We start from the raw sequence: 27896 nt of genomic DNA on the forward strand, positions 1-27896 counted from the left end.
TACTCACCAGCTGGCCGTGTCCATCACTACAGCCAAGTCTGAGAATTCCCGAGTATACTTAGAGCCTGTGGAGCTGCTGACACAAACAGTCATTAGCAGACGACCCTTTTGTAACCAACTATGCTTTAAAATGTAAGCTGTGGGGGCATTTTGCTTGCATTGTCCTGAAGGAACTTTCTCCTGCCTGAGCCTGGATTAATCATGAGAGAGCTCGTCAACATTCCACTGGTACATATTCTTACTTTGGTTGCCTTCAGCGGAACTGAGAAACTTCCAAAAGGTTTGTTTCAGGAATCTTGTCTTCTTGTTGCCTTGTCACAGTTCTAGTGTGTGTGTGTGTGTGTGTGTGTGTGTGTGCACGCGCGCGCGCGCGTGCTCTGAACACAACCGATTCATATGTTGATGGGCTTGGGTGTTACTTGGTGAAGTTGGGGTACAATGTATGGAGAGGGAGAAAACTGTTCAAGTAAGCAGTTGCTTGATGGTCTCATTTCTACCAGCATCCCTCCCCCGCTTAAGTTCTGCAACAAGTTTAGCCACACAGTACAGGCGGAGCCCTCACTTGTAGGGAACCATCAGCAGGTAGACTGTACGTTATCAAGGTCCGTTTTGTTTGTGTGTGTGTGTCAAACTTCAGGGTGGTCTAAAGATGATGAAAACTTTCTCACATTAGGTTTGCCAGGAATATAATCAACCCTACTCCCAGATGTCCAGATTGTTTGCTTCTGAACAAAAATCACTGCCATTTTCAGTTTCAGTTTTGCAAGATTCTGAGTAAATGTTTTAGTTGCTAAAAATTGGAATTAAATAAAGACTCACACCATTTGCCTATATTATAAAAGCCTGAAGACAATGAGTTCTCAATAACTTTGAGGTTGGAGGCATGATTTGGCTTGGCAAGAGACTGTGAAAGTTTTTTTCAGAGCCTTTGGAATGTACCGGAAATAACACCACCTCAGGGAAAGGAAAGCAACTTAAGAAACTGACAGACACCTGTTGCAGTAGCAAGAATGTCCACAGTGATATGGTTTCTGGCCAGTGTATTATGAAACTGAGACTAGTGTATTTCAGATCAGGAAGAAAGACAGGAAAATATGTGATTTGCAAAGTGACTGAGGGCTTCTTTGAAAATTTTTTTAAAGACATGAGTAAGATTGATATCAGTTAAAGGGTTTTCAGATTAAATGTATTAGAGTAAAAAGAATTTTGTGTTTTATGATACTCTCGAATTAATTATTTTCCCCTCTACATTACTTTCCCAAAGAACTGAACATGTTTGTATTGTGTAGATAAGTGAAGGTAGTATCTGTATGTAGATGGGAAATGTAGCTTTAGATTTTGTGGTTCACTAGAATTCCAGGAGCCACAAGGGCAAGACTGCTAATGAGATACAGCTTTCCTCACAAACGATCTGATTTCATAGATTCGTGTTGTTTTGTTTTCCTTTTTTATCTTACACAAGCAGAAAGGTATCTTCAGATGTATTTAAACGTTTAATCGCCAACAAATACTTTAGGGTATCTCCAGATAAGGAAGAATCTAGATCTTTTCAAACAGCTAATAATAGACAGACTTAACATTGGCTTCAGATTATTTTAATACTTCCTGATCATACAACGGATGTCCGGTAAGGTAGCACCTGAATGTTCACACATACGGATTGTGACAAGTCTCACTTGTGCTATTCTAAACCACAAAGTTACATTAAAATGACATGGTTAAATGCTAAAATTCACTAAAATTCAGTCTCATGAGGAGCAAAAAATTAATTTTGATGGTTCACATCAGGATTTGGTACAGAAAAAAAAACCTACTTCTCCATATAAATAACCCCTAATTTATATTCTAGAAAGAAACGATTTATAGTTTCCAGACTTTACAGGTAAAGCCCTTAATTCAAATGCACACTATCTCTAGTTTGAGAAATTCAAAATATGGTGATATAAAGATACAAAGCCAAAAATCCTGGCTTTTAGATAAAATGATCAGATTATTAATCCAAATTTATTTGTTTGTAACTTATTTACTACTATAATTAGATTATAAAATCAAAAAATTAAAAGAATATTTTTGCCCGGTCTCCTGTATTTATGGCAAAATTTAAACTAGTATGAACTTAACACCAACCCTAGCCAAGAATACCAGGCCTAGTAGAACAAACATCCATTAACTACACACACCTGCTCTGAGAATAAACATCATTGTCAGAATTCATGGAATATACTGGCACAGAACCCACAAAAATATGCTATCATTTTAATACGACGAAAAGTAATAAAGATGTTCCACACAAACTATCTCATAGTTACTTTCTCTATTCTTGACAGAGAATAAAAAGAGTTTTTTAGATGGATACCTTTGTCCTAAGTCCTTTATCATGAATGAATCAAGAAATCTGCACAATAATGTGTTACAAAGTAGACTGACAGATTTTAAATAGTGCAAGAGTAATTAGTGGATTCTTTTCTAACTGTCCATATACCATTGTCTCAATAAAATTAGTAATAGACTTTGTAGAATTAATAGTTTATTGTTTTAATTTTAGTTTGAGATTCCCCATGTTCAAAGACAAGGGGAAAAGTCACTTGTTCTGAATCATTCCAACTAGTGATACTTAGAACGATGAGCTCAATATCATAACCCACAAGTAGGAGAAATTTACCAACCTTCAGGTATGAAAGTACCCAACATTTCATTGAATACTCGCCTTAACCACATACTTCACTAATATTTAGTGCTTTATCAGGGAATATTAAGTGTGTGGTGGGATTTAAAGTCTGTAGGAGTATAGGAGTTCATGGAAGCAGCTCTAAGTGTGTTTATTACGCACAAAGAACTCCTGTCCAAATGCCACTTTACTCCCATACCTAGAGGTTTCTGAGTCTAAGTGATATATCTTCAGATATATTTGAGTAATTTCCTCTTCTGCATCGTATGTACACAAAGACAGGATTCACAGATTCAACATATGACTAGGCACAGCTGTCACTGAAATCCAGGACACCGAGTCCTGGATGAATATTGACGTGCACTGAAAGAGCAACTCATTGCGTGTTTGCTTTAAATACTACTGACCTTAAAGAACAGAAAGAAGGAGCAGAAATGTCAAGATTTCTGCCACATTTCCAGAGTAGGAGGCAACTTCTCAGTGAAATAGGACTTAAGATCATGGGAGAAAGGGACAAGTGAGGGACCTGAAGGATGTGGCCCCATTCAGGAAAGCGAGCAAAGGAGCAGACCAGAGAATGCAGAAGAACTACATGGGCCATGCTGAGGACCCAACTGGGCTTGGGGAAGGAGCCTTTGTCATGGCCTTAATTTGCACCACTGTTTTCACTTCATCTAACAATACTATATGCACATAGGAGCAGCGAGGACAGCTGGTTGGATTAGTTCAAGGTTGGTGCTCCCCGGGGTTGATGCAGCTAAAGGACTAGAGAGTAAGGGAGCTGAGATTATGTGGCAACATACCGTGCAGTCTAGGATGAATAATGAAGGCAGTGAAGTGAGGACATTTAAGGCCTGGAAGAGAACATTAAGTTCAAGTTCCTTTTCCTAGTCTCCAATGTCTTTCCTGTGTTTTTAGGGACAGCAGGTAGTCTCTGTGAGCCTCTGTTTCCTCATAAAATGAAGACGTGCATAGTAGTGTTCAAAATATAGCATTATATACTATGCTAAGGACTGTCAATGATTGGGGAAATGTTCATCCTTGGGTAACATGCACATTTTAGATTGGTCCCTACGAAACTATGTCTTAACCCAAATGAATTCCCCCAGGAGAGGCAATTTCAGACATTCTAACTCCTAGCAGCCTGTGGCCAGTACCATTCCTGAAGACAAGGACAAAAGTGTGTTCTGTGATAAAGAATGAATGATACCACATTAATAAGTGACTGAGATTATCAACGAAGTTTACAAACTCCAAAGGCATCATCATAAAAAATAACTTGCATTTTATTATATCACCAGTAGAATAAATGTGTCAGTGTCTAAGCTAAATGATGAGCAATACTGAATATCCTCTTTCTTTGGGGAATCTGAAAAATTTCCAGCACCAAAACGTGTTTTCTCATACTGAAAAAACAATACTGTATTCATGATGTTAGAAAAAAAAAACATGAATATATCCCAAGTCTGAGCTCTAATTTTATTAAAACAGAAAAAAGCAAATACACCTGGCTTCTTGGTTTACTCAGTCATTTGGTCGTGTTAATCAACAACTATTCAATCAGAAGCTGGTATGCCAATGGCCATGTGGTTGGGCCCATAAAAGGGTAATGTCATGTCCTTCTCATCAAGCAGCTAGGATTCAAGTTAAGCTACTCTTTGGGTACAAGAAAGTGTTGTGCTCATTTTCATGTATTTGTTATTCATGTGGTCCTTGGATTGAGGGAAGAAATAGTGCCCTAGTTCAAACAGACTCCGGCTGAGATGAAAGCTGAATAAGAGAATGAAAGTAAACAGGAGACAGTCTGCTGAGTCAACAAATATCATTAAATACAACGATGTGATTTTGTCTGTAATGATTTGAAAGTGGATTTGTTTGGATAATTTTGAAAGATGGGCAAAGCGAACTTAACCAATTATATCCTGCCTATACAAATTGATATTAATGTAAATCTTATTTTTCCCTTTGTCTGTGAGTAGTATTAGGCTGAAGACATGGAATAGCTTAGTGTTAAAAGATAGGAACTTTAAACCAACCTTCACCTTGAAGTTCAGCTCTATAACTTCCTACTTTCATTATGTTTAGACAAGTTATTTAACCATTCTTAGCCTCCATTCCTCATCTGCAAATGAGAATAATAATAGTATCTACCTTTATGTTTGTTGTGATAAATGAGATAATGAATGAAAAGTATAATGCATGGCCCATGGCAGGTTCTTGATATTGGATGCTAAAATTATTAAAAAACAGAGTCAAACTTGACCCAAGACTGCCATGCCACTGTACATGATGGGAGGGTGTTAATCTAATAAAGTTCTTTGTAACACCTCATGTATGTCTCCATAAATGTCAAGACATTGTAACATTTACTTCCTTGATTTTAACTTATCTCAACAGTTTGTAAAAGTATTAATAGTATGTCTATTACCTCTGTCACTTTGGAAGTATCAAGTGAGAAGAAACTAATGAATCAAGTTTATTTTATAATAATACATGGCCATGAAGAATGATTTTGAAAATATAAAATATAGAAAAGCTTACAATAGAAAAAAATCATCCCAACTTCCAAGACTACTAATGTGTTGGTATATTTTCTTCCATTTTTTTTCTATGTATCATAAAAAACTGTTTATACAATTCTGCTACCTGCCACTTCTACTTAACATGAATGCATGAGCATATTCTATTATCTATACTCTTTAAAATACCATTTGCAGTGACTGTGTAAATAATACACTGTTTAGACAAGAGTTGCTGATATATGTTTAATATCCACCTCTCTGAGACAAAAAAAAAGGCCCTCATCTGTTGCATTTGTTGATTCCGGTAGGGTAAATATTCCAACCACAGTTGATTTCAAGCTAACGACGAGTACTGAATTGGAAAGAGATGTGCAGTAGCATGCCTTTATACACTATTTCTACTATACAGATACATTGGATGTAAATTACTTCAAGAGCGTAGATAATAGTGCAGTGTAGTAAAATAATTAGGAAGTGATCCATTTTGAGTATTATTACTTTGTTTTTGACATGATTTATTTAATTATAAATTTTTTATTTCAATTTGTTAACGAGCAGAGTTGACACCCAATGTTAACATTAGTTTCAGGTGTACAACAGAGTGATTCAACTTCTCTATATGTTATGCTCTGCCTGGCACAAGCGTAGCCACCCTCTGTCACCTAAATTTATATAACTTAGTTTTTAATAATGGCTCTATTTAACAGTCGTCTCACAAAATTCTGGAAAAATTAGCACTAGGCTCTGTCAGGCAAGCCAGGACCAGCCAGCTCCAGCAGACCCCAGCTAGAAGGCAGAACTGGGTGCCGAAACTTTCTTCCACTTCAGCATGATTAGTACAATTTAGGACGATTAATCTGTTTTGTACAGTGAAGGTCATCTAATGTGCCTTTCCATCTTGAGATTATTTCCTTGGGACAGAGTCCCAGATGTAAATATTAATGGTAAATTTGGTCATCCAGAGACCAGGAGAACCACTGAACTGTTCAGGCTTCTGTTTCTAAATTACCAAATCAAGTAACACACAGTGTTCCATATGGGCAAAGGCCAATTTTGAATGCTTCACGTATATTCATTTAATGAACCCTCCTGATGAGCCTCTGTGGTGGTTTTATTATCCTCTCCATCTACAGCCGAAGATGCCGAGGCCCTGGCTGAGTGACTTGGAGCGGGAAGTGACAGAACAGGGATTTGAACTTGAGCCCTATGCTAGCGCCTCTCACTCTTTGGGCGCTCAATAGTCTTTCCTTTTAAACAGTGAAAGCATTCAGTGGGGGGATGGGGTCGTCGGGGGATGGGCATTAAGGAGGACACGTGATCGGATGAGCACTGGGTGTTATATGCAACTAATGAATCGTTGAACACTATATCAAACACTAATGATGTACTATATGTTGGCTAATTGAATTTAAATTAAAAAAATAAAAAATAAATAAACAATGAAAGCATTCAAAATGATCAATTCACCTTTGGGCCCATCATTATCTGCATCCAACAAATTTAATAAATATTCACTGTTTTTATTTCTTAATATCTGTATTATTATACAGTTGATAACTTATTTCATCCATGGGAACCTTCATGCCTATGTATAAAAGATGTCATTTCACCTAAAAATTCTGCTCTCTTATTTCAGCTATTCTCTTCCCACCTTTAAAAAAAATATATGCCTTTTATAAAGGCCTCGGAGATACAGTTCATTTAAACATCACATCAGTCAATGTGCTAACCCTGGGGATAGAAAAAGGTCTAAGACATGGTCCCTGGCCCCAAAGCTCAAGATTTTTACAATTAAGTATGGGACAAAGACATAAACAGATCATTTTAATCGCACCCCTGTGACAAGTGCTGTAAGAGTGGCATTTGCAGGATGACCTAAGGTTCAGAAAAAGGGCATTTGGCTCTGTCTAGCAAGTCTGGGAAATTGGGAGAAGATGCTGCTTAAACTGGATCTTAAGAAAAGAACACCATTAAGGAGGAAGATGTGGGCCTCATGGGACACTCGAAAGCACCGAGTTCCCTTACTCTCGGCCCATGAGTTTGTCTCTGAGTTTACTGAAAAAAGAAGGTTCGTTTAGATAGTGGATGCATGTTTTATGGCCAATGTGCCAGTTTGTTTTCATGAAGCTGTCACCCCCTACCCTCCAGCTAAAATATTGTTCACACCACTTACTTGGCTGTCATGTGTACCTTGCATTTTAACTAAAATGACCATATAATTTATTGTCCAAAGTCAGGCACTTTTGGAGTAGAGGGCACTATCAATAATTGTGCCAGGAGAGCAGGCATAACAGACTATTTAACTGATCGTTTTATTTATCTATCCATCCTCATTATCTAGATTGTGGCAGAGATGGGTTTTACACATCTTTGTTGCTTCTAGTGAACCTAGTGCTTGCTACATGGAAAACAGTAAATAAATCTCTGCTAAATAATAATAACGATAACAAAGTGGTAATGATAATTATTTTAAATAAGATTATGCAATGGGTAGATTTCCAGACCCACCCAAATACAGGTGTTGGCATTTTGCCACACCATCCAGCCCTTGAGATGCCCAGGACCCCACCCCGTTTGCTTTGGTGGATTCACAGGTTTCCTTAACCATTAAAGAGGGGTGCATCCCACTCCCAACCTGCTCTCTTCCTTCTTAACTTCTTTGTCCTCCTAACTCTTATAATCCAAGTGACCCTCATTTCATAGAGGGACAGGAAGAGAGAAAGGACCATGTCCCAGCCTCTCCTCCTGTTGTCTTTCTTTTCGTGGAACACACACACACACACGCACACACAGAGGCACATACACAAACAAACAAAACAACAACAAAACACAAAAACAAAAACAAAACCAGCTTTGGGATATAACTCACATACCACGCACCTTACCCACCTAAAGTATACAATTCACAGAGTTGTGCGTTTATCATCAAAATCAAGCTGAGAACATTTTCATCACACCTACAAGAAATCCTGTGTCCTTTAGGCACTGATCACCCCCTAACCCCTCCATTCTCCCCCACCCCGGTCCTAGGCAGTCACTAATGCATTTTCTGACTACAGAATGGCCCATCTGGACATTTCATATAAATGGAATCATACAGTATGTTGTTCTTGTGGCTGGCTTCTTTCACTTAGCTTATTGTTTCCAAGGTTCATCCATGTTGTGGTAAATACTGGTACTTCATTCCTTTTTATTGTCAAATAATATTCCATGGTTCAGATATACCCATTTTGTTGACCCATTAATCTGTTGGTAGACACTTGGGTTGCTTCCACCTTTTGGCTATTGTGAATAACACTGCTATGAACACAGTTGTATAAATATCTGAGTCCCTGCTTTCAATACTTTTGGGTATATATCCAGAAGTGGAACTGCTGGATCATATGGTAATCTTAGGCTTAATTTTTTGAGGAGCCACCATATTGTTTTCCACAACAGCTGCACCATTTTACATCCCCACTAGCAATGCGCAAGGGTTCTAATTTTTCCACCTCCTCGCCAAGTAAGTGGAATGTTGTAGATGTCAAGTGGTATCTAACTGTGGTTTTGGTTTGCATTTCCTTAACAGCTAATGATATTGAGCATCTTTTCACATGCTTATGTCTCCAACACAAGTGAAATTTATACAAACTCTTTGAAGAAATGTCTATTTGGATCTTTGCCCATTTTTTATTTGGATATTTTGTCTTTTTACATATTCTTTTCCTAATTTACTCACATGCAGATCGGAATTCTTTGTAAATCTGATGAAGCTTGAGCTTCAAAGTCTTTTAAAACCCTCAGTGGGCTCTAGCAATGTGCTCATATGAACATATATTATTATGAAATTTGGAAAAAATTGTCTTTAAACAATTGTTACGACCTCTTTCCACTCTGATTCCCTTTAGTCACACTTCCCTTCAAGTTGATTTGTGTTGGGTGGCCACAGATATATTGTATGTATAATTTTATATTATTTTCCTTAAGGTGTGTACCCAAATTACATAACTTTGGGCTTCACAAAACCTGGATGTGCCCCTACTTATATAAAATAAATTCCTACTCTCCTGAGAGCCTTCTCTTTTGATTCTCAAATGCCTAGTTTGAAGTAGAAACAAAATTCTCTACATAAGATCTTCCTTCCTTTTGGCAACTTTCTGCTACGGGGAAATATAATTCTCATTCAGGTACGTGGTTGCCTCTGACTGCTCACAGAGGATTAGTAAACAGCATTCTAGGATGTTCTCACCTGATGTCTCCTCTCCTTGTAGCTCCTGTCATCACTACTCCTCTAGAAACAGTGGATGCCTTAGTTGAAGAAGTGGCTACTTTCATGTGTGCGGTGGAATCCTATCCCCAGCCTGAAATTTCTTGGACCAGAAATAAAATTCTCATTAAGTATGTATTCTGCCTTTTTCTGTTAAGAATACACACTGCTGCCTTGCAATTTAACTTTGTCATAAATGGAATCACAGCTCTTGGTAGTACAAAAGCTCACCTTGTAGAATATGAAAAATGCAAATGTCCTCATTTTATAAATGTAAGATCTGAATGTCAGTGAGGTTAAGAGAATTGCCCAAAGCAAAACCGAGACTTCGCTGACATGGGGACATGTGGGCTATTTCTAGGACGCCATTAGGAAATACCATGACATCCTCGGTCTGGGGGCACAGAGCACATGTTTCAGGACACGCTGGGGAATTAACAGGGACCAGACTTCTCTCCTCTACTTCTACTACCCCAATCAGGTAAAGTATGTTGTCTAGGAACCTGACCTCTAGGTCACCGTAACTTTTTCTTTTGAAAGTCAGAAGGGGTTCCTGGTATATAATGAGGCAGCCTCTCCAACAGATAAAATTCCCACTTGACGTGAAAAGGTCATGCTCTCTTTTCCTCATTTACAATAGTTATCTGATCAAAAACACTGTAAAAAAATCTCTAAGGCAGGGAACCTGGCTTCCCAGCAGGCAATACAGCTTTGCACTAGGGCCAGAGTGCTTATACTGGTAGCCACAGATGGAGGTCCATGAACTTGCATGAGGAAAAGTTACGTCTTTATTTGCACTAAACCCTAATGAAATTTAGTGTTTCCTTCTATGATACATGTTGTAATGTGGGAAATTACCCTGTGCTGTGGTCACCTTCAGGTTGTCTCCCAGGCAAGCTATTCCCAAAGTCCTGTGATAAAAAGGCTCAAAATAAGATGCCTGAAATACAGTTGACCAAATCCATTTAAAATAAAATAAAATTTAAAAAAATAAAAAATATAGAGAGACAAGGAGAAAGAAATGGGATAAATTAATGTACTTAGGAACCTTGGTTCACTCAGTGTTTCTATGTCCAGTCTCTCTTGTGCCTCAGACTTCCCCACTGCATTGTTCTTACAAAGACCAGTATGGAGGCTGAGCCACAGATGGAAGGTGCCTGAAGCTAATAACATATCCTTGCTCTGTTGGAAAGATGTAAGCACATTTGGCCATGACTCTAGCTTGCCAATGAGCTTGCTGAACAGCCATGGATTTTAAGTGTGTTTCTTGGGTAGAGTTCATGGGACCATAAAGGGACCACATATTTTTTTTTTGAGAGAGAGAGAGAAAAAGTGAGCGAGCAGGGAGGGGCAGAGGGAGAGAGAGAATCTAAAGCAGGCTCCATGCCCGGCACTCAGAGCCTGACATGGGGCTCAATCCCACAACGCCAAGATCGTGACCTGAGCTGAAATCAAGACTCAAACACCCAACTAACTGAGCCACCCAGGTGCCCCAAGGGACCACATTTTATGTCACCAATGGGTGGTTGATTTAGGGATGACAGAGCTGTCAGTCTAGAGGTGGCATGATTATAAACTTGTCTTTCCATCCCTTTCTACTCGAAGCCATAATCTTCTTTGTTCCATCATATTTTCTATTTATTCCATCAATCTTTGGCAGGTTGCTATTTTATTTACTGCCTATATTCAACACACCTTATCAGCTCTCCCTGTGTTTCACAAGTCACTCTCCTGTCTTCCTCTAACATGAGTCATTGTGCCAATATCTCCTAAGCTATTAGCTTTACGTTTTACATGCTCCACATTTTCATGAGTTTTATCTATTATTTATGTCTTTGTCTTCTATAGTAAAATAAATAAAATAATGTCTTTAAATAATACAGAAAAACTTCATTGTAAATATGGATCATGAATCACAGTAGTCATAAAAGAACCTGTGAAGTTATCATGGAAGTTAGATAGCTTTGTATTACATTACAGCTGTTGCATATATCTTCACATATTTATACCCTTCCCTACTTTGAAATTATAATAGTTGTTAGATAGTCAACATTCAGTATTCAAAGGTCGATGTTCAAAGACTACTCTCCCCACCACAGCCCTCTAACTTGTCTGGGAAGGAAGTTTGATGCCTGCATCATAAATAGCTTTGAAAAATACGGCCCTATGATCCTCTCGTATGTTTATCTCTCAACATTATAAGGAGATGAAGAAATGAGTTTTTTTTTAAATTACACAAAGAAAATCAGCATTATAATATATATAATTATATTATATATAACATATATTATATATTTATTCATATATATTTATTTATATATAAATAATATAAGCTTATGTTAATTTGGCTTGTAATACTATGAATAAAATCACTTAATACATCTGAATCTTCCCTTTATTATAAGACAAAAATGTTACAAATAAGTAAGAAGTAAATGGAGCTATAGGTTTGAATAGTTAGTTGATAGTCAAAGAATCTGTGAAATAGGAAGAAACTACATTTTGAAAATATATTCCAGTGCCCTTTGAGGAATAATGAATACCTGGACACAGAAGAAACCTGAAAAGCACTACCTCAGCCAGGTGATCAAGGTCAATAGCAACAGTGAAAAATGACATTGATAGCATACCCTTGCTATGATGTGATGTGGCACTCTGCTTTTGTGATCTTCCTCCCAAAAGCCATAAACCCAGTTTTATCATGATAAAAACATAAGGCAAAGTCCAGCAGAGGGGCGTCCTACAAAATACTTGACAAGTACTCCACAAAATAGTCAAGGTCATCAAAAACAAGGAAAGTCTTAGAAACTGTCACAGTCAAAAAAAAGCCTACGGAGATATGACAAATAAATGTAATGCAGTGACCTGGATGACATCATGGAACAGACAAAGACATTAGGTAAAAACTAAAAAACGTGAATAAACTAAGACTTAGAGAAACTAGTTAATACTGTATCAATATTGGTTCATTAATTGTAACAAATATACCACACTAATCTAAGATGTTCACAATAGAGGAGACTCATGAGGGAGGTATACGGAAAGTACTATCTTTTCAATTTTTCTATAAATCTAAAAGTGTTCTAAAAAATTCTATTTTAAAAATTATAAATACTTGAATATTCCTCACAATCCACAAGCAATTTACTCTAATTAAGCAACAATGATGCAAGAGCTTATAAATCTTGAACACTTTATATTTCACAGAGTGGCTAGACTCTTGGTCCACAAGTACATCTGTAAAATATTCCAATGTTCATATTTTTCCACGAACACTTACACAGAGCAAAACAAAACAAAATCAACAAAATTACATGTGAGTGAGTCTCATGGCTTGCCATAATTATTTATTGTGAGTTAGTGAACTACCCAGTGATTACACTATCCTTAGTCACATTAGACCAAAATCTACCATGCATCTTTTGGTTCCTCTTCAAGATCACTATACAATGGTAGTCACCTGTTGAGATTAGAACATCAAGAATCCACTTCCTTTCCCATTTTTTGTTTTCACATTAGTTCCCTATTTCTACTGTAACAAATGACCAAAAACTTAGTGGCTTAAAATAATAGAGATTCATTATTTTACAGTTTTGGGAGTCAGAAGTCTGAAATAGGTCTCTCTGGGCTAAAATCCAGGTGTTGACAGAGCCGCATTCTTCCTGGTGGCACCAGAGAAGAATCTGATTTCTTGCCTTCCCCAGCTTCGAGAGGGCTACCTGCCTTCCCTGGCCCCTTCCACCACTTTCAAAGCCAGCAATTCCATCCCTCTGCCCTCTACCACCACTGTTGCATCTCTTCTCATTCTTTGGATTCCCTCTACCATCTTTCAAGGACCATCATGATTATATTGGGCCAAAGTGCACAAGCCATGATACTCTATTTTAAGACCCTTGGTATCTATAAAATCCCTTTTGCCCTGTAAGGTAACATATTCATGGGTCCTGGGGATTAAGACATGGATTTTGAGGGGAACATTTTTCTGCCTAATGTATACATTTTGCATAAAGAATCTTTATTTGGTCATAAAACCTACTTTTATGTTGATGCTTCCCCTCACATTTTTCTGTTTCCCCAATTCCCTTCTCAACAAACAACATGTAATTTAATGAGATAATGTATGTAAAACATCTATTTTTACAGTTTGAAGCAGTTTTGCTTCCTTATATATTCCAAGGAACTAGAACTGTGCTTGGCACTTGTCAGGCACTCAACAAATACTTGTTTAATAAATGAATGCTCAGTTAATTGTTAGTTACTTCTATAAATATTTAGTTCTTCCCGCTAGTCACATTTATGTGTGTGTGTTCATTCCCTGGCCGCTACTTTCCAGTAATTACGGGGAGAAAACTCATATGTCTTGGTAGTAATATACTTTCCTGAATAAAGTAAACTTTACGTTTGGACTTATCAACAGACATCACCTTTTGAAAGCATTCTGGAGGGACTCAGTGGTGCTTTGATTATTGGAGTCTACGGAAGATTAGAATGCAATGTTGGCTTTAAATTACCAACTAAGGTTATTATTCAGAACTCATTCAACTTTCCTTTTGCTTTTTTTTTTTTTATGTAAGAATTTTTATTACAAATAGTTATCAATATTTACAATTCTATTCTTATTTTATTTATAATTCTATGCTCTATAGTCTTAACTTTCTCTGCTTCTGAGAGAAATATGCTAAAATACCCCACTCTGATTCTATTGTATTTTTCCCTCATAATTCTCTTAGTTTTTGCTTTATATTTTTCAAAGTCATGTTGTTAAATGCATAAAGCACGTAGTATTACTTATTTTGCCTCAATGTTCTCTTTTTTTTTAATTTTTTTATTGTTATGTTAATCCCCATACATTACATCATTAGTTTTAGATATAGTGTTCCACGATTCATCGCTTGTGCATAACACCCAGTGCTCCATGCAGAACGTGCCCTCCCCAATACCCATCACCAGGCTAACCCATCCTCCCACTCCCCTCCCCTCTAGAACCCTCAGTTTGTTTTTCAGAGTCCATCGTCTCTCATGGTTCTTCTCCCCCTCCGATTTCCCCCCCTTCATTCTTCCCCTTTCCTTTTGCTTTTAATCTGCTTCCTCCATTGACAAGTCATCTGTTTTGATTAGTTAATCATAGCCGAGAAACATCACACAGGAGGTCCTAACCTGCCATTGCTGTCTGTGACCTGCAGGCTCTTTGACACCCGGTACAGCATTCGAGAGAACGGGCAGCTCCTCACCATCCTGAGCGTAGAAGACACTGACGATGGCATCTACTGCTGCACAGCCAACAATGGCGTGGGGGGCGCCGTGGAGAGCTGCGGGGCTCTGCAAGTGAAGATGAGTGAGTGGGAGAGAGCCTCTGCTCGTGATGTTAAAGCTGACCTGGTATACCCCGGAGCAGGCAGTAAATAGAGCCTCCTGCACACCTGGAGGTTCGGCAGCCAGCCAAGTTCAAGTCCAAAACACAACCTTGAGGCAGTGAATTCTACACCTTGTATTCCTGTCCTCAACTACAGGCAAGCCCAGTTCTCTAGCCTCTCCTGTTTTCTTGCCTGTCCACAGTGCCTTCTGCTCCATCCTGCCTTCTGCCACCAGGCAACCTCCCTCTCACATCTTCTCCCTGCACCTTTAAAACAGTTCCAACCAGATGCACTTTCTATCTCTAACCTCTTTGCAGACACTTCTATCCTTTTGCCTTATTTCAAACTTGGTTTTCTTGGATGACTTTTCAAACTTGAGTGGCTTTTCTGCTTCACTGGAGGCTGTTTATTTTTCCCCACTTTTCCTGTCTACAAGGCTAGCAAGGACCCCTAGCCCCCTTTCAAGCCATTACTGCTGTGCAAAATCTTTCCTCTCATGAGGACATGTGCCATTCTGACCATTCTCTCCTGTACATCTATTCAAGTCACCTACTCACTCCTAGGCACTCCCCTCCTGCCCCTCCAACATCTACCAAAGACTTTGATTCCAGACTCATTATCTTTCTATCCATCCCTACTCCTGCCACCATCCTAAGGGATTTGAACAACCATGAAACAGCCTCTAGCCATTTCATCCTTACAACTCCTGATCTCTACAAGTCCAGTGATATCTGCCTTAACTGTTTATCAGTCAACCCCATCAATGACCTTGTCACCCCCAGGAAATGATCTGTATTTAAAATTGTAAGCTCCAGTATGTCATACTCTGAACATGGACACTTCTATTTCTCACTCTGTCCCATGAAGAAAACACTTTCCCACACTCATCATGTGCCTCCAGAGAGAAGGCACAAACTCTGTCTCTTCCTCAGCTAAGAACAGAGTCCAGCTCTCTCACTCCCTTACTCCCACTATACTGCCATCACCAGCGTGCTCACATTCTCCTGCCCTTGACTCCTCCATTCTCCCACCCACTGACGCCCAGTCGGGACTTCCTCAGTTCTCTCTCCACTGGGCTTTCTCTCCTCCCTGGTGTTCTATCATCCAGCACTCTTACCAGCACCCTCAAATCTCATGACCTCCTGTGCTGGAAGCCCTAGCTGCTTGTAGACTGTCCACCTTGTCATAATGTAACCTTTATTTTCTTCTCTCTGACACCACACTGCTGATGGCAAAAATCACAACATGCGGGTGCCATACAAAATCAGCGGGGTCCTGTTCCACCTGGGAACTTTTTTATTGCAAGTTTGGTTGTTAGCTCTGATTGTGATCACTATTTCTTTTATCTTTTACTTTTCTACTTTGTGGTCATTGTTTTGCTGAAGGAAGTCATTCGCTCCTTCTTTTCAAAGTGTGAGCATGTGATTGTATAAAATCTAAGGATGCATTTTCTGAATCTTTGCATTGCTGTAAGTCTCTACTTTGCCTTTATTCCTGGATAATAATTTGTCTAGGTACAGACAAGAGTTTAAAAAGGCTCTTCCCTTAGCTTTTATTAAACGATTATTCACTGTCGTATGACATTCCACGCTGCAGCTGAGAAATCTTTTTCTTATTCCTGTAGGTAAGTCTAGTGTTTATCTTTTTTTAAAATTTTAGTATTTTCTCTTCATTTCTAGAATTCATAAATTTCTCAAATTCATAAGAATATGTTAGGTGTGGTTTTCTTTTATTATTCCTACTTAGTGTTAGGTGGGCCTTTTGAATCTAAAACCAAAGTTGTTTTTTGAATCTGAAACAAAAGTTTTTTTTTTCAAAATGAGATCTACTTTTTTCTATTTTTCTTCCTCTTCATTTTATCTAATTCTTAAACTTTTAATTAACAAATGTTAGATCTTTTTTTTTCCATTTTTTCATGACCCCAATATTTTCTCATACTTTTTCTACCTTCTTGGAGATTTATTTAACTTTTCCTTCCATATCATGAACTCAAGTCTTCAAGATGACCATTCTACTATTCTGCCCTAATACTGTGTACTTTGATCTTAAAAACCCATATTTTTAATTTCTAGGAATTACTTCTCTGCTTCTTTTTTTTTTCCAAAGCAAACTCTGTGTTTTATGATGCAATATTTGCTCAAGCCTCTATAAGGATATCACTAATGTATTTTTATTATTTTTTTTAAGATTTTATTTTATTTTATTTGAGAGAAAGAGAGCATAAGCAGAAGGGAGGGACAGAGGGAGAGGGAGAAGCAGACTCCCTGTTGAGCGGGGAGCCTGACGTAGGGCTCAATCCCAAGACCCTGAGATTATGACCTGAGCCAAAGGCAGACGCTTAACTGAGTCACCCAGGCGCCCCAACTAATGCTTTTTTTTTTTTTTAATAATCTTCCTTTTCTTGCTTTCTGTTCTCTTCATGATTAAGTTTTGATTTCCTTTTGGTTCCTTTTTTTCCATGTTCATGTTTTTTCTCAAACATCTACTAATCTTTTATGTTTGATCGTACTTATAAATGAAGTCCTACAATCATTAGAATAGGGATGTAGAGGGGCTAGTGGGACATTGTGTAGAAGCTGGTCTGGGGTTCTGTGAGTGGGTCGGGGTGTACCCACAAGAAAGCTTTCTTTCAGCATATGGGCAGTGAGGAAATCAAGTAAGGAAACCTGAATGTTCTCCTTTGCTAAATAATGAAGGCTTGATTCTGAAGACAGAGCACATTTAAGTATTTCACTATTTTGTGGGGCTACCTTTCCTTTGAACATTTCTCATATTCTCTCTGGCACTAAATGTTCTTTATTTTGGATCTATCCTAAATCTTCTCTTCTTTTCTCCACATTCTCCTTAGGAAAGCTCACCCAGTCATGTGGGTATACACAGGTCTGGCCATCCCAATTGCTAACATTTTGGAATGCTCCCACACTGCTTGGTAGAGACCTCCTTCCTGAGACCCCCAAGACCCTGGCCTCCATCATTACTCCACTACCCTCGGATCTCTCCCAGGAGCTCCCTCCCCCAAGAGGTCCATCAACTAAGGGTTCCATGCTGGCATAGCATGATGCTTCCAGCGTCCCACTCTAACATGATGGCCAGCTCAGATGGGCCAGTGGTCATGGCTCCACCTGAAGAGTCTTCCCTTACAGTGGGGAATCCATGACTCAACATCAATGCTTAACTCATTCCCACGTCACTTTAGCTTCAAGTTCCCACAAGAGTTCTCCTCACCTCTCACCCAACAGATGACCAAGACATCTATTTCACTGAGAAGACAGGAGTCATTTGCTTTAAACAAAAGTTATTTGCTTAAGACATTTGGCATAGGGATCAGTTCAAGGAACCCAAGGGAAGGAATGGATAACACTCTCTTGGCCTAGGTCATAGGAATATCAACTCTTAAGCTAAGCTTTTGCCAGCAGCTGTATGATAACCCAACTCACAACTGAGGTGCCTGGCCATCATCTAAATGTGGGTGTTCACTGTTGTTGATGAGGAGATTTGTGTAATTTAGATAGTGGGCAAAGTGACAAAGTTAATATTTTCCTATAATATGTTTAAAGCCTGACTTGTAATTTTGCCATAATCCAAGATCATACCAACTCTAAATGGCAATAATTGTCTAGATTAAACATCAAAAGACCATGCAGTCTTTGCAAATATCACTCCCAACCACCACTAACCGCCACATGCACAATTAAAATGGGAGGAAAACGTCCTTATTTCACACTTTTCTCCGTCAAAGTAACACACTGATTTTAGCACACGACCTGAAAGAAATAAAATGTATCCATTTCTCAGTAGTCTCTCCTGCAAAGACAGGTCTCTGTTTTGTATCTGTAACATGAGATTCCTAAGGAAATAAATGTTTTCATTATTTATGAATGTTTCAAGTAGTAAAATAACAGACTTCCTGAACTTGTCAATTCTTCTATACATTAGATTTAATAACTTCCTCTGAAAGCTTACTATTGGAGAATAAACAATAGCTGGCATAAACTATTTCTTCTGACAGAATTAATTTAAAAGCATATCACAGAACAGTAAATTATAAAGTTTGCTTCACAGAGTACAGTTATTCTAAATTGTATGACAGAATTTCTCCAATTACTGATACAATAACGTCTAGTTTACTTTCTAGAGGATAAATGTATCTAATTCTTAATCACCAAATTTAAGAGTCAAAGTGAGACTAAAGGGAAAGGGAAAGCATAACTCAGAGTTATATAAAAAATAGATCAAATATCTCTTAAATGTTTTTGTGTCTGTTGGTATGAATTAAATGATGTTGAATTGTTACCATGACAGTTTATTTTAATCAACTTTTCATTAACTATCTTTTAAAGTGAAGAATACTATGACTTCAAACTCCTAATATGTTTCATGAATTTGTGTTTTTCAAATAAGATATGAATAAAACAGAGATAACCTAAACTTTGAAAAATTATTTCTGTCTGATATCCACTCAAAATCTGTCTTAGCATTTGGTAAATCCTGTAATGTAATAAATTATTCTTAAAGTGAATATTTAGACTTAAATAGAAAAGAAAAAGTTTAATGCAGCCATATTGCCTTTTTAATTTTGAATTTTTGTTTCCCTTTAGAGCCAAAAATAACTCGTCCTCCCATAAATGTAAAAATAATAGAAGGATTAAAGGCAGTTCTACCATGTACTACAATGGGCAATCCCAAACCATCAGTGTCGTGGATTAAGGGGGACGGTGCACTCAGGGTAAGTGATTATTATGAAAACATGTCTCTACAACTTGTTTTCAAATACAACAAATCTTTGCAAAGTCAGTTACATGATCACAAATTTCTAGTATAAAATTGTTCCCTTATATAACATTTTAACCAAACTTAAATATTCCTCTTCCCATACACACCAACTATAAGGCATTCTGGTTGGGGTTGGCTAGGGAAAAAAAGATGGGAACCAGTTGTTCTTTAGAGGGATGAAAAAGGAAGAAAAGCAAAAGCAAAGCTAGAGTGTTTCTTTGTCAATTGGTTGGTTAGTAGAACCATTTTATTTTCTGACACTGGATCTTTGAGACACGGGAGATAAAAAAGATAAAACTAAAATCCAGATCTTAGACCCAACAAACAGTTTCTGGGAGGAGAGTGGGAAAGGAGGTTTGGAAGGCAAGGAATGAGAACTCTGGAGTCAAGTTAGAGCACAAACATCAACACTGGTGAACAAACTCCCTGACAAATACCTCAGTCACAGAACAGTCAAATTAAAAATCTATTATGTGCATGTTTATTTTATATTGCTTTTGTATCTCATACCTACATTTACTGGTAATTGATCACACTGCATCATCACTGTCACCTACTAACTGTGAACTCAGTGAGGTTTCTCATCTTACTATGCTCAGAATATTCCACAGAGAATATGTAGGTGTTGATATATGTCAATTAACTGAAATGAAGTATAATATCGATTAGCTTTGTTTTATTTAAAATAAAACAAATAATTTTGTTTATGATAATCTATATGATAATCTATAAATGATATTTTTGATGATAGCAGCGATGATGATGACCTGATGAAGTAAGGCAATGATATCTTGATAAAGCCATGGACGTTTTAAAAATCATGTCCCTATCCTTGGCAGGAAAATTCCCGCATTGCAGTTCTTGAATCTGGGAGTTTAAGGATTCACAATGTGCAAAAGGAAGATGCAGGACATTATCGATGTGTGGCAAAAAACAGCCTCGGGACGGCATATTCCAAATTGGTGAAGCTGGAAGTTGAGGGTAAGGAGTTGCATTCCTTCCCATTACGGTGCTATTAGAAGGGCCTCACGTTCTACTGTGAAGGCTGGACATTAGCTTGCAGAGGCAGACATGTGGGTAGACTAGTTCCCTTAACTGTTCCAGATACTAAAGCACAAGGTCAAAACTCTGAAAAGAAAAATTAAGAAGAGAAAGAAGTGTGCCCTAGTATAATAGGTCATATTCCATCTATTGCCCACAATCACTGGTAATTTTGACCAAAACAGACTAAATTCACTAAAATAGTAATACAGTAAGACACCAGTTCAGAACTTCTATTTGGCTTAGACAATTCTCCCTTGCTTATAAAATTTGAAAACCCTCATTTTCTCTTTTTCAGTAACTTTCTTCAGATTGTATTCTATCACAAAGGGTTGAGAAAAATAAAATACTGACTCAAAATTTATAACTAAAATATTTATTAATTAATAAAAATATTCCTAGTTCTGTGAGTTACATTGTCAAAATACTTTTCATTTTTTAAAATGTTCTTTTAAAGTCAACCAATTCAGCAGCTAGTTGTAAAGGTCTTCACTGAGAATTCAGAATCCAGATAGGGCAAGGTGTTCTACCCATTTGACTGTCAGATCCTTCTTGATCTAAAATCACATCACATTTTGCTTAAAAATAGAAACTACCAGCATGCCTGTGCTCGGTGAGCAAACTAAGTACAAAACTCTTTCCAGCTCTTCCTGTTCTATGCTGTAGAATTAATCTCTCTGGCTCCCAGTTCTCTCATCTGAAAAGTGGGATTTGTTACAAGTATTCAGTGAGGTAAGGTGTTGACAGGTAGCTAGCAGAGGGCCTGACCCTTTGTAAACACTCACAGTGTTGACTATAAGAATCATCACCTATTTTTCTGCTTTTCTCTTATCTGATTGATAAAGTATTTGGGCTTTCTCACACTGGCCCACATTATAGTTCAATTGGGAGAGACTTCGGGAGTTCCCCATAGCGTACTTTGACTCCATCCTACTCACTTAAGCCCACATCTCTTCCTTCTCAATCATATAGTTTTCTATTAGCTCCTTTTAGATTATTTTTATTTCCTAGGCAGGCCTTCCTCTCATAACATTAATAATCTCCTTTCCTACATCTGCTTCTAACGTAACATCTTTATTACGTCATTGCATCAGTTGCTCATAGAATCTCTATTAACTCCTCATAGAAAAGAAAGAAGTTGATGGGAATAATGGTTGTCAGATGTAAAAAAAAAAAGATATATTTTCAGCATAGTTGCTATAATTTAGTATTTTCTGCATTAGCAATGGTATTTAAAGCTCAGTATGCAATACCCAGTTGATGTGACTTACTCAGTGAAAAATAAACATACAAACGCACTCAATCACACATTCGGACACTGACTATCTGCCTGGATTCAGTGTTTCCTTGAACTGTACATGGAATAATACAGAATGAACGTTATCCATTTGTACATAATATCATAAAGATTTTCCTCTTCAAGATATTAAATATAAGCCCTCTGTATTATAATACAGAATGCTGACAGTTTATAGGTCACTGTCTTCATAGATATTGAAAATATTTGCTTTAACACTGACTAGAGAAAATGAACACAAATCACAATTAGTTGGGAGTCCAATTACACAGCTTGGTCTTGCTTTGCCATTTAATTTTGCATCACACCTATCAGTAAAACTGAATACTGTCTTCTTTCTTCTTAACACTTAAATGGTCATGCTCATTGCTTTAACAGTTAATGTATACGGAGGTGTTATAAAACTCACTAGTATTGAGAGCTCATAATATCATTTAAAGTTACTCTAACAGCAGGTAAAATGATCCTTTTAGCACACATCTATTTCTACTCCATTTTGGTCCCTATTAAAGCAGCCAATATATGTGAAAATTTGTGACAAGCTTAGCACAGTGGCTGGTACATAATAAACATTTACTAAATGGCATCAATTATAATCATTACTATTAGAGCATTAAAATTGTAGCAAATCTGTGTGGCTTCTCTTGAAGTTCTGAAAGGCTGGCTTCCACTTAAAGAAATAGTTAAGGTATTTCCACAAGATATAATGCAGACATGATCTATTTAAAGGAAGGGCCAATTTAACCAACAATTCAGAACAGGTGAAAAACCAACTGAAAAGCAACTGGCACAACCCCGAATGTGTCTGTAAAGACCTACTAACTGGGCAATAATGAGGGCTGAAGATAAAGCTAGGCCATAGTCAGTGAGGCAGATGAGCATTTGTTATGCATTGTGTAAGTAACTCTGAAAATTAGTCTGAGCAAATTAGAATGAGAACTCCATAATGTCATTCAATGCCAGGCTATATGTACTGCACGTGGTCATGCCATGGAAAAGTTGTCTGCCATTGCTAGCTTCTAACGGGGAGAAGCATACCAATTGTGGATGATCTTAGGTGCTGTAACAAACGTGAAACAGCCTTCAACACAAAAGTTAAGCTCCCTTTCTAGATCACCATCCTCAGGCTGCTGGACCTCTGGAATGGCAACATGAAGACAGTCAACTTTTCTGTCTTATCTTAAAAGGTCCAAACAGTGACATATAAAATTACTAATGAAACCGTCTAACTCAAGCATAGCCAAACATGGATGTTCTTCCAAAAGGAGGAGCAATGGGATGGCTAACATTTTAAAATGCTACATGCTTACATGGATTATTTTATTGAATCCTCACGAACAGTCGGTGAAGAAGGTCCTATCATTGTGCTATTTTAAGAAACTAAGAGAGAGGACAACTAACTCACAGAGGTGTCTAAGACATTGAGTAATGCTAAATACTGTGTACTCTATTAAGGAACAGATAATCATGTGCGACATTGCCAAGAGTAGTGTCAGAATAGGGGTGAGAGAAAAAGACAAGAGAATATAAATGATGGAGAATGGGAGCTGAAAAAAAGAGACAGTAGGTATCAACAAATTTTTTTCAATAAACTTGGTAGAGAAAAGGGAAAAATCAAAAAAGTGAGCAGTAGCTAGAGGTATATATGGTATATAGGTAATGTTGTGCAAGATTTTTCTTTTAAAAAGATTAAAATGTTAAAAAACTGAAAATGTTAAAATATGAATGAGAAGAGGCTCAGAGAAAAGGACATTTAAATATAAAGGAGAGAGGTAGACTATTCAAGGGAATGCGGTACTTGAGAAGGCAAAAACAGTGTATCGAGGGGACAAATAGAGTGATAAACCCTATGCAGAGGGTGACCACTTATCCCAGTTTGCCCAGGACAGTTCTGGTTTACACCTGTTGTCCTAGAATAATTATTAATAGAATCCTCCTTGTACCTTCAAAAGTATCCAGGCTTCAATGACAGATTATATGATCACTGTACTTAGGAAGAAGGAACTTCCTTCCTTGTAATAGGAAGGAGAAAGGGGGTATATTCCACTATAAACGAGTTAATGAGTTTGGTAGATGGAATTTGAGAAAGCTCTGTTGGATTCTATTTCCTTTAGGAAGTAGAAAGTAAGTTTATCTTCTGAAAACACTTCTGTAAAGGGAGGTGGAGGACTGAGGAGAGTGGAAAGGTTTTAAAATAGCTGTTGGGAATGGGAGAGATGACTCACAAGGGAACTACGATTCCTAGGTAACATTAAAGTTTTAGTAGAGAATGGGACTATGAATATGGAGTGACATCAGTGTGCCTCACTGTAGAAAAAGAAGAAGTTCAAACAAAGTAGAATGCCAAATCCAAAGGCAAGATACAGGAATTGGAGTTTGCCAGGAAGGAAAACAGGGCAAAGGATTTGAGAATTATTGCAGGAGAATGGCTGGTTGAAGCAATTAATCATGGTATTTCTTCATACCAAATATACAAATGTAGGATTAAACACTTACAGCACCAGCAATATGACAGACAAGGTAACATGAATATCTTCCTACTACAAACACCCAGAATTGCTGGGTTATGCATACAACCCACAGGATAAAATTATATCTCCAGAGGCCAGGAATGAATAGGAATTGAAAAAACAGCAGTAAGCTCATAAACTGGTTCTGCACTGTCCTGGAGCTAATGGCACGGGTAGCCATCTCTATAACCTAGAATATGTGTTTTAAGACTCTTAAGGGAACAGGAGACAAGGTTGTGGGCCCCTGCGAAGGAAGGTTAGCATTGAGAACCTTCCGTAAAGCTGAGAATCACAGAAGTGAAAAGGTGGACCAGAAAAATTCCATCCAATGGTACAGAAAGACAATGTAGAGGCTTATCTGGCTACCTGAATTCTAGGTGTGAGAAAGAAAAAAAAGAGGTTTTCTGATAATGAGTCTGTATTCAATGCTTAGGACTATATCTCATATAGGTTTGATAGTGAATTCATACTGCTAGCACAGTCTGGGGCTCCCAAACTAGAGAAATTAACATAAAAATCGGTCCCAGGCCAAAGATTTAACAACAAAAAAGCTTTAAAAAATACCTTTCCCAGATTCTATAGGATTTTCATAATAAAGCCACACTAAGGATGAGTTCACAATGCAGAATTATAGCATCCACAGGAAACAAACTGCCTTAAGTGAGAGTTAGCTGACACAATATTCAAAGGGATTAAAACCCCAGGAAATTCAGCTAACACAATATAATAGGGACTTGAAAATAAATATGTTTGAACTAATTAAAGACAAAAGGAGAAAAAAAAGCAAAGAAAAATACATTAGAAGAAGAAAGGCAGCTCTGAGAAAGAATTAAATAAGTTTAACAAATGAAAAACATAATTATAATTAAAATTCAATGGATGAATAATGGTATGTTAGAGATGAAGAGATAATGTACGCGTTAGAAGTCACCTCTTCAGAATTTAGAATTCAATGCAGAGAGATGGGAAAGATAAAACTGAATTAAAGAAATAATTAAGGATATGCGTTACAGAAAGAGAGAATAGAGAAAATATGAGAGGCTATACTCACAAGCATAATGATTGAGAACTTGCCAAAATTAATGAAAGATTTAAATCTTCAAGTATGAGAGGCACAATGAGTCCCAATTAGTAAAAACAAAGAGCAGGTACATTAATAGTTTCAGACCGAGATTCATCATAATAAACACCAAAGACAAAGAGGTGATCTTAAATTACTGAAGAAAAAACAGATTACTTATAAAGGACAACAATTAGGATGACAGCAATAAAGAAACCAACACTTTAAACTATTCCTATTATTTGGTATAGTCTAATGGAGGTGTCTTTCATTGTTCTTAATTAAAAAAATCAAGCTTCAAAATGTGTATACATTTGTCTCCATAATTTAATTCTGATCATTTATCTAGAGGAATTATATACGTTAAGTGTATGTTCAAGATTACCACAAAGTTATTTATAATAGTAAAAATTTTTAAAGAATTTAAATTTGCAAAAAATAAAATAAATTTGCATCAATAGGAGACTGATAAAGTATGTGAAAAAATCCTATGCAGCTATTAAGAATGAGATCAATCTATATACTTTAACTTTTACAATTATCCACCAAAAATGTGATTTGGGTCTGTTTTCCAACAATGAGCCTCAGTTTCCTCATCTCTAAGATGGGGTAAAAAAAACTAGCACCTACCTCTTAGGTTGTTGCAATGATTACATGAATTAATATAGGCACATAGCAAACACTATATAATTATTTGCTGTATTTATTACTATTTATTAAGTACCTATATAGTGCTTACTACGTGCAAGGTTCTATTCTATCTCGTTAGAAATATTAACTCATTAGAAATATTAATGTGTTCATAAGTGAAAAAGTTGAAGAACAGTATGTTTTATATATTCTATATTAGAATGTATAAACTAAGCTGTTAATAGTCATCATCTCTGCATGTAGAATTACATAGGAGGTTAACGTCTATCATACACTTTACATAGCTCTCTATACTTTTTGGATTTTTATAAAGAGGAAGAATTAATACATGTACTTATGTTTTGGAAAAAATTATTTCTTCCAAACATTATACTATTTTGATAAAGTGACATCAACCTTTCTGTTCATTGGTTTGATATAGTATTTTTGCAGTTCTGCTCCATTCTGCTCTAGAACAAACTCAGGGATGGGAAAAGTTTTGTCAAAGGCAATTGGTTCCTATGTTGATTAGATATTTACAACATTGGCCATTGGCTGAAGAACTGGGGTTGAGGGTGAGGTCCTGATGAACAGAAGCTGAAACATGCCATTTCCTTAGGGAAGGAAGTTTGAGGCCTGGAAGAGGAAGGGAGCCACCTGGATGGAGTGGGAAGTGAAGGAGTTCAGAGGGCAGCACCTGCTAGTGGATTCTCCCCCCATTTGACTCTTCTTTCTTACTTTATGGGCAGACCTAGAATCTGTGATTCCATAGTGGCTTGGAGGATCCAACACTAAAATTCAATTTGGGTTCTGATTTCTCAATGAGCATTTTCTAGATGTGGTTGAGTGTTATGACTCAACGTAAACAAAGGTAAGTTCCCATGGAAAAGTGAAGCATTACTGCTAGGTGAGAACTCTACAGGTATGCTGATTTAACACTGGTAGGGAAGTATCTATCATCTCCCAAATTCCATAGTCACTTGAAATGCAGAAAAGAGTTGTCCATCTCATAATGGTGGAGTCTCTTCCTTTGGAAAATTTAACCCGTCTCATTACCTCTGTGACAATGGCCTTTAGGATAGGTTTCATGGCAGGATGTGACGAGGGCAAGAGAAATCTCCATATCATATTCCATAGATTCTAAGATGTTCATTTTTAAGTATTTTACCATAGCTGGGGTGAATCTCAGAGTATTTGTTTCTTATAATCGCCACTGGCTAATATTTGTTCCCTTTGTTGTGCATTTTAATATCTCTGAAACTGAGATTTGTCTCACTGGTCTTAAAGACAATCACACTTGCTTGGTAGTTTCTGACCTCAAGCTGAGATCATTCTCCAAATATGAGAATGAATATATAATGATAAAACAAAAATAAATCAATCATATTGGCTCATAAAGATTTCCTTCTATTTAACTAGAAATATTCCTTCCTCTTAAGATCATTTCTTTCTATCAGTTCCCCACAGAGATGAGAGCATCATTTTCAGTGGCATGATTCCATGTAGTCCCTCCCCTCTCCCCCCACCACCACCAATTATATTTGCTGCATATTGGTTTTGTTAGGTTGAAAAGAGACAAAGAGACTTTTCAGTGCCCTACAGAAGGAATTCTAAGTCAAGAGACAGTCTATCTGTTTCTCCAATCTGCCTCATGTTCTACTTTAGGTATCCAAAGAATGATCCATACTGTCTCTCTTATGTATCTTTATTGAACTGGTTTTCTCTAAGTTCTCTAACGGCCAGGAAGACACTCAGTGGCACAGGGATGTGGTAATGGAATGGGATGATATGGATG

General features: G+C 37.3%; 1 protein-coding gene across 5 annotated transcripts in view; it reads left to right on the forward strand.

Moving 5' to 3' along the window:
* Positions 1-201: 201 nt before the first annotated feature.
* MUSK (muscle associated receptor tyrosine kinase) overlaps positions 202-27896 on the forward strand; it is an 87281-nt gene continuing 59586 nt past the window's right edge. For all 5 annotated transcript variants that reach the window (XM_036090898.2, XM_078061209.1, XM_036090899.2 and 2 more), the window contains exons 1-5: positions 202-280; positions 9441-9567; positions 14620-14771; positions 19389-19516; positions 20403-20544. In XM_036090898.2, coding sequence (XP_035946791.1) covers positions 202-280; positions 9441-9567; positions 14620-14771; positions 19389-19516; positions 20403-20544 — 628 coding nt within the window. The remainder of the gene's footprint in view (positions 281-9440; positions 9568-14619; positions 14772-19388; positions 19517-20402; positions 20545-27896) is intronic.

This window comes from Halichoerus grypus, chromosome 14, assembly GCF_964656455.1.
Source record: "Halichoerus grypus chromosome 14, mHalGry1.hap1.1, whole genome shotgun sequence".
Classification (NCBI taxonomy): Eukaryota; Metazoa; Chordata; class Mammalia; order Carnivora; family Phocidae; genus Halichoerus; species Halichoerus grypus.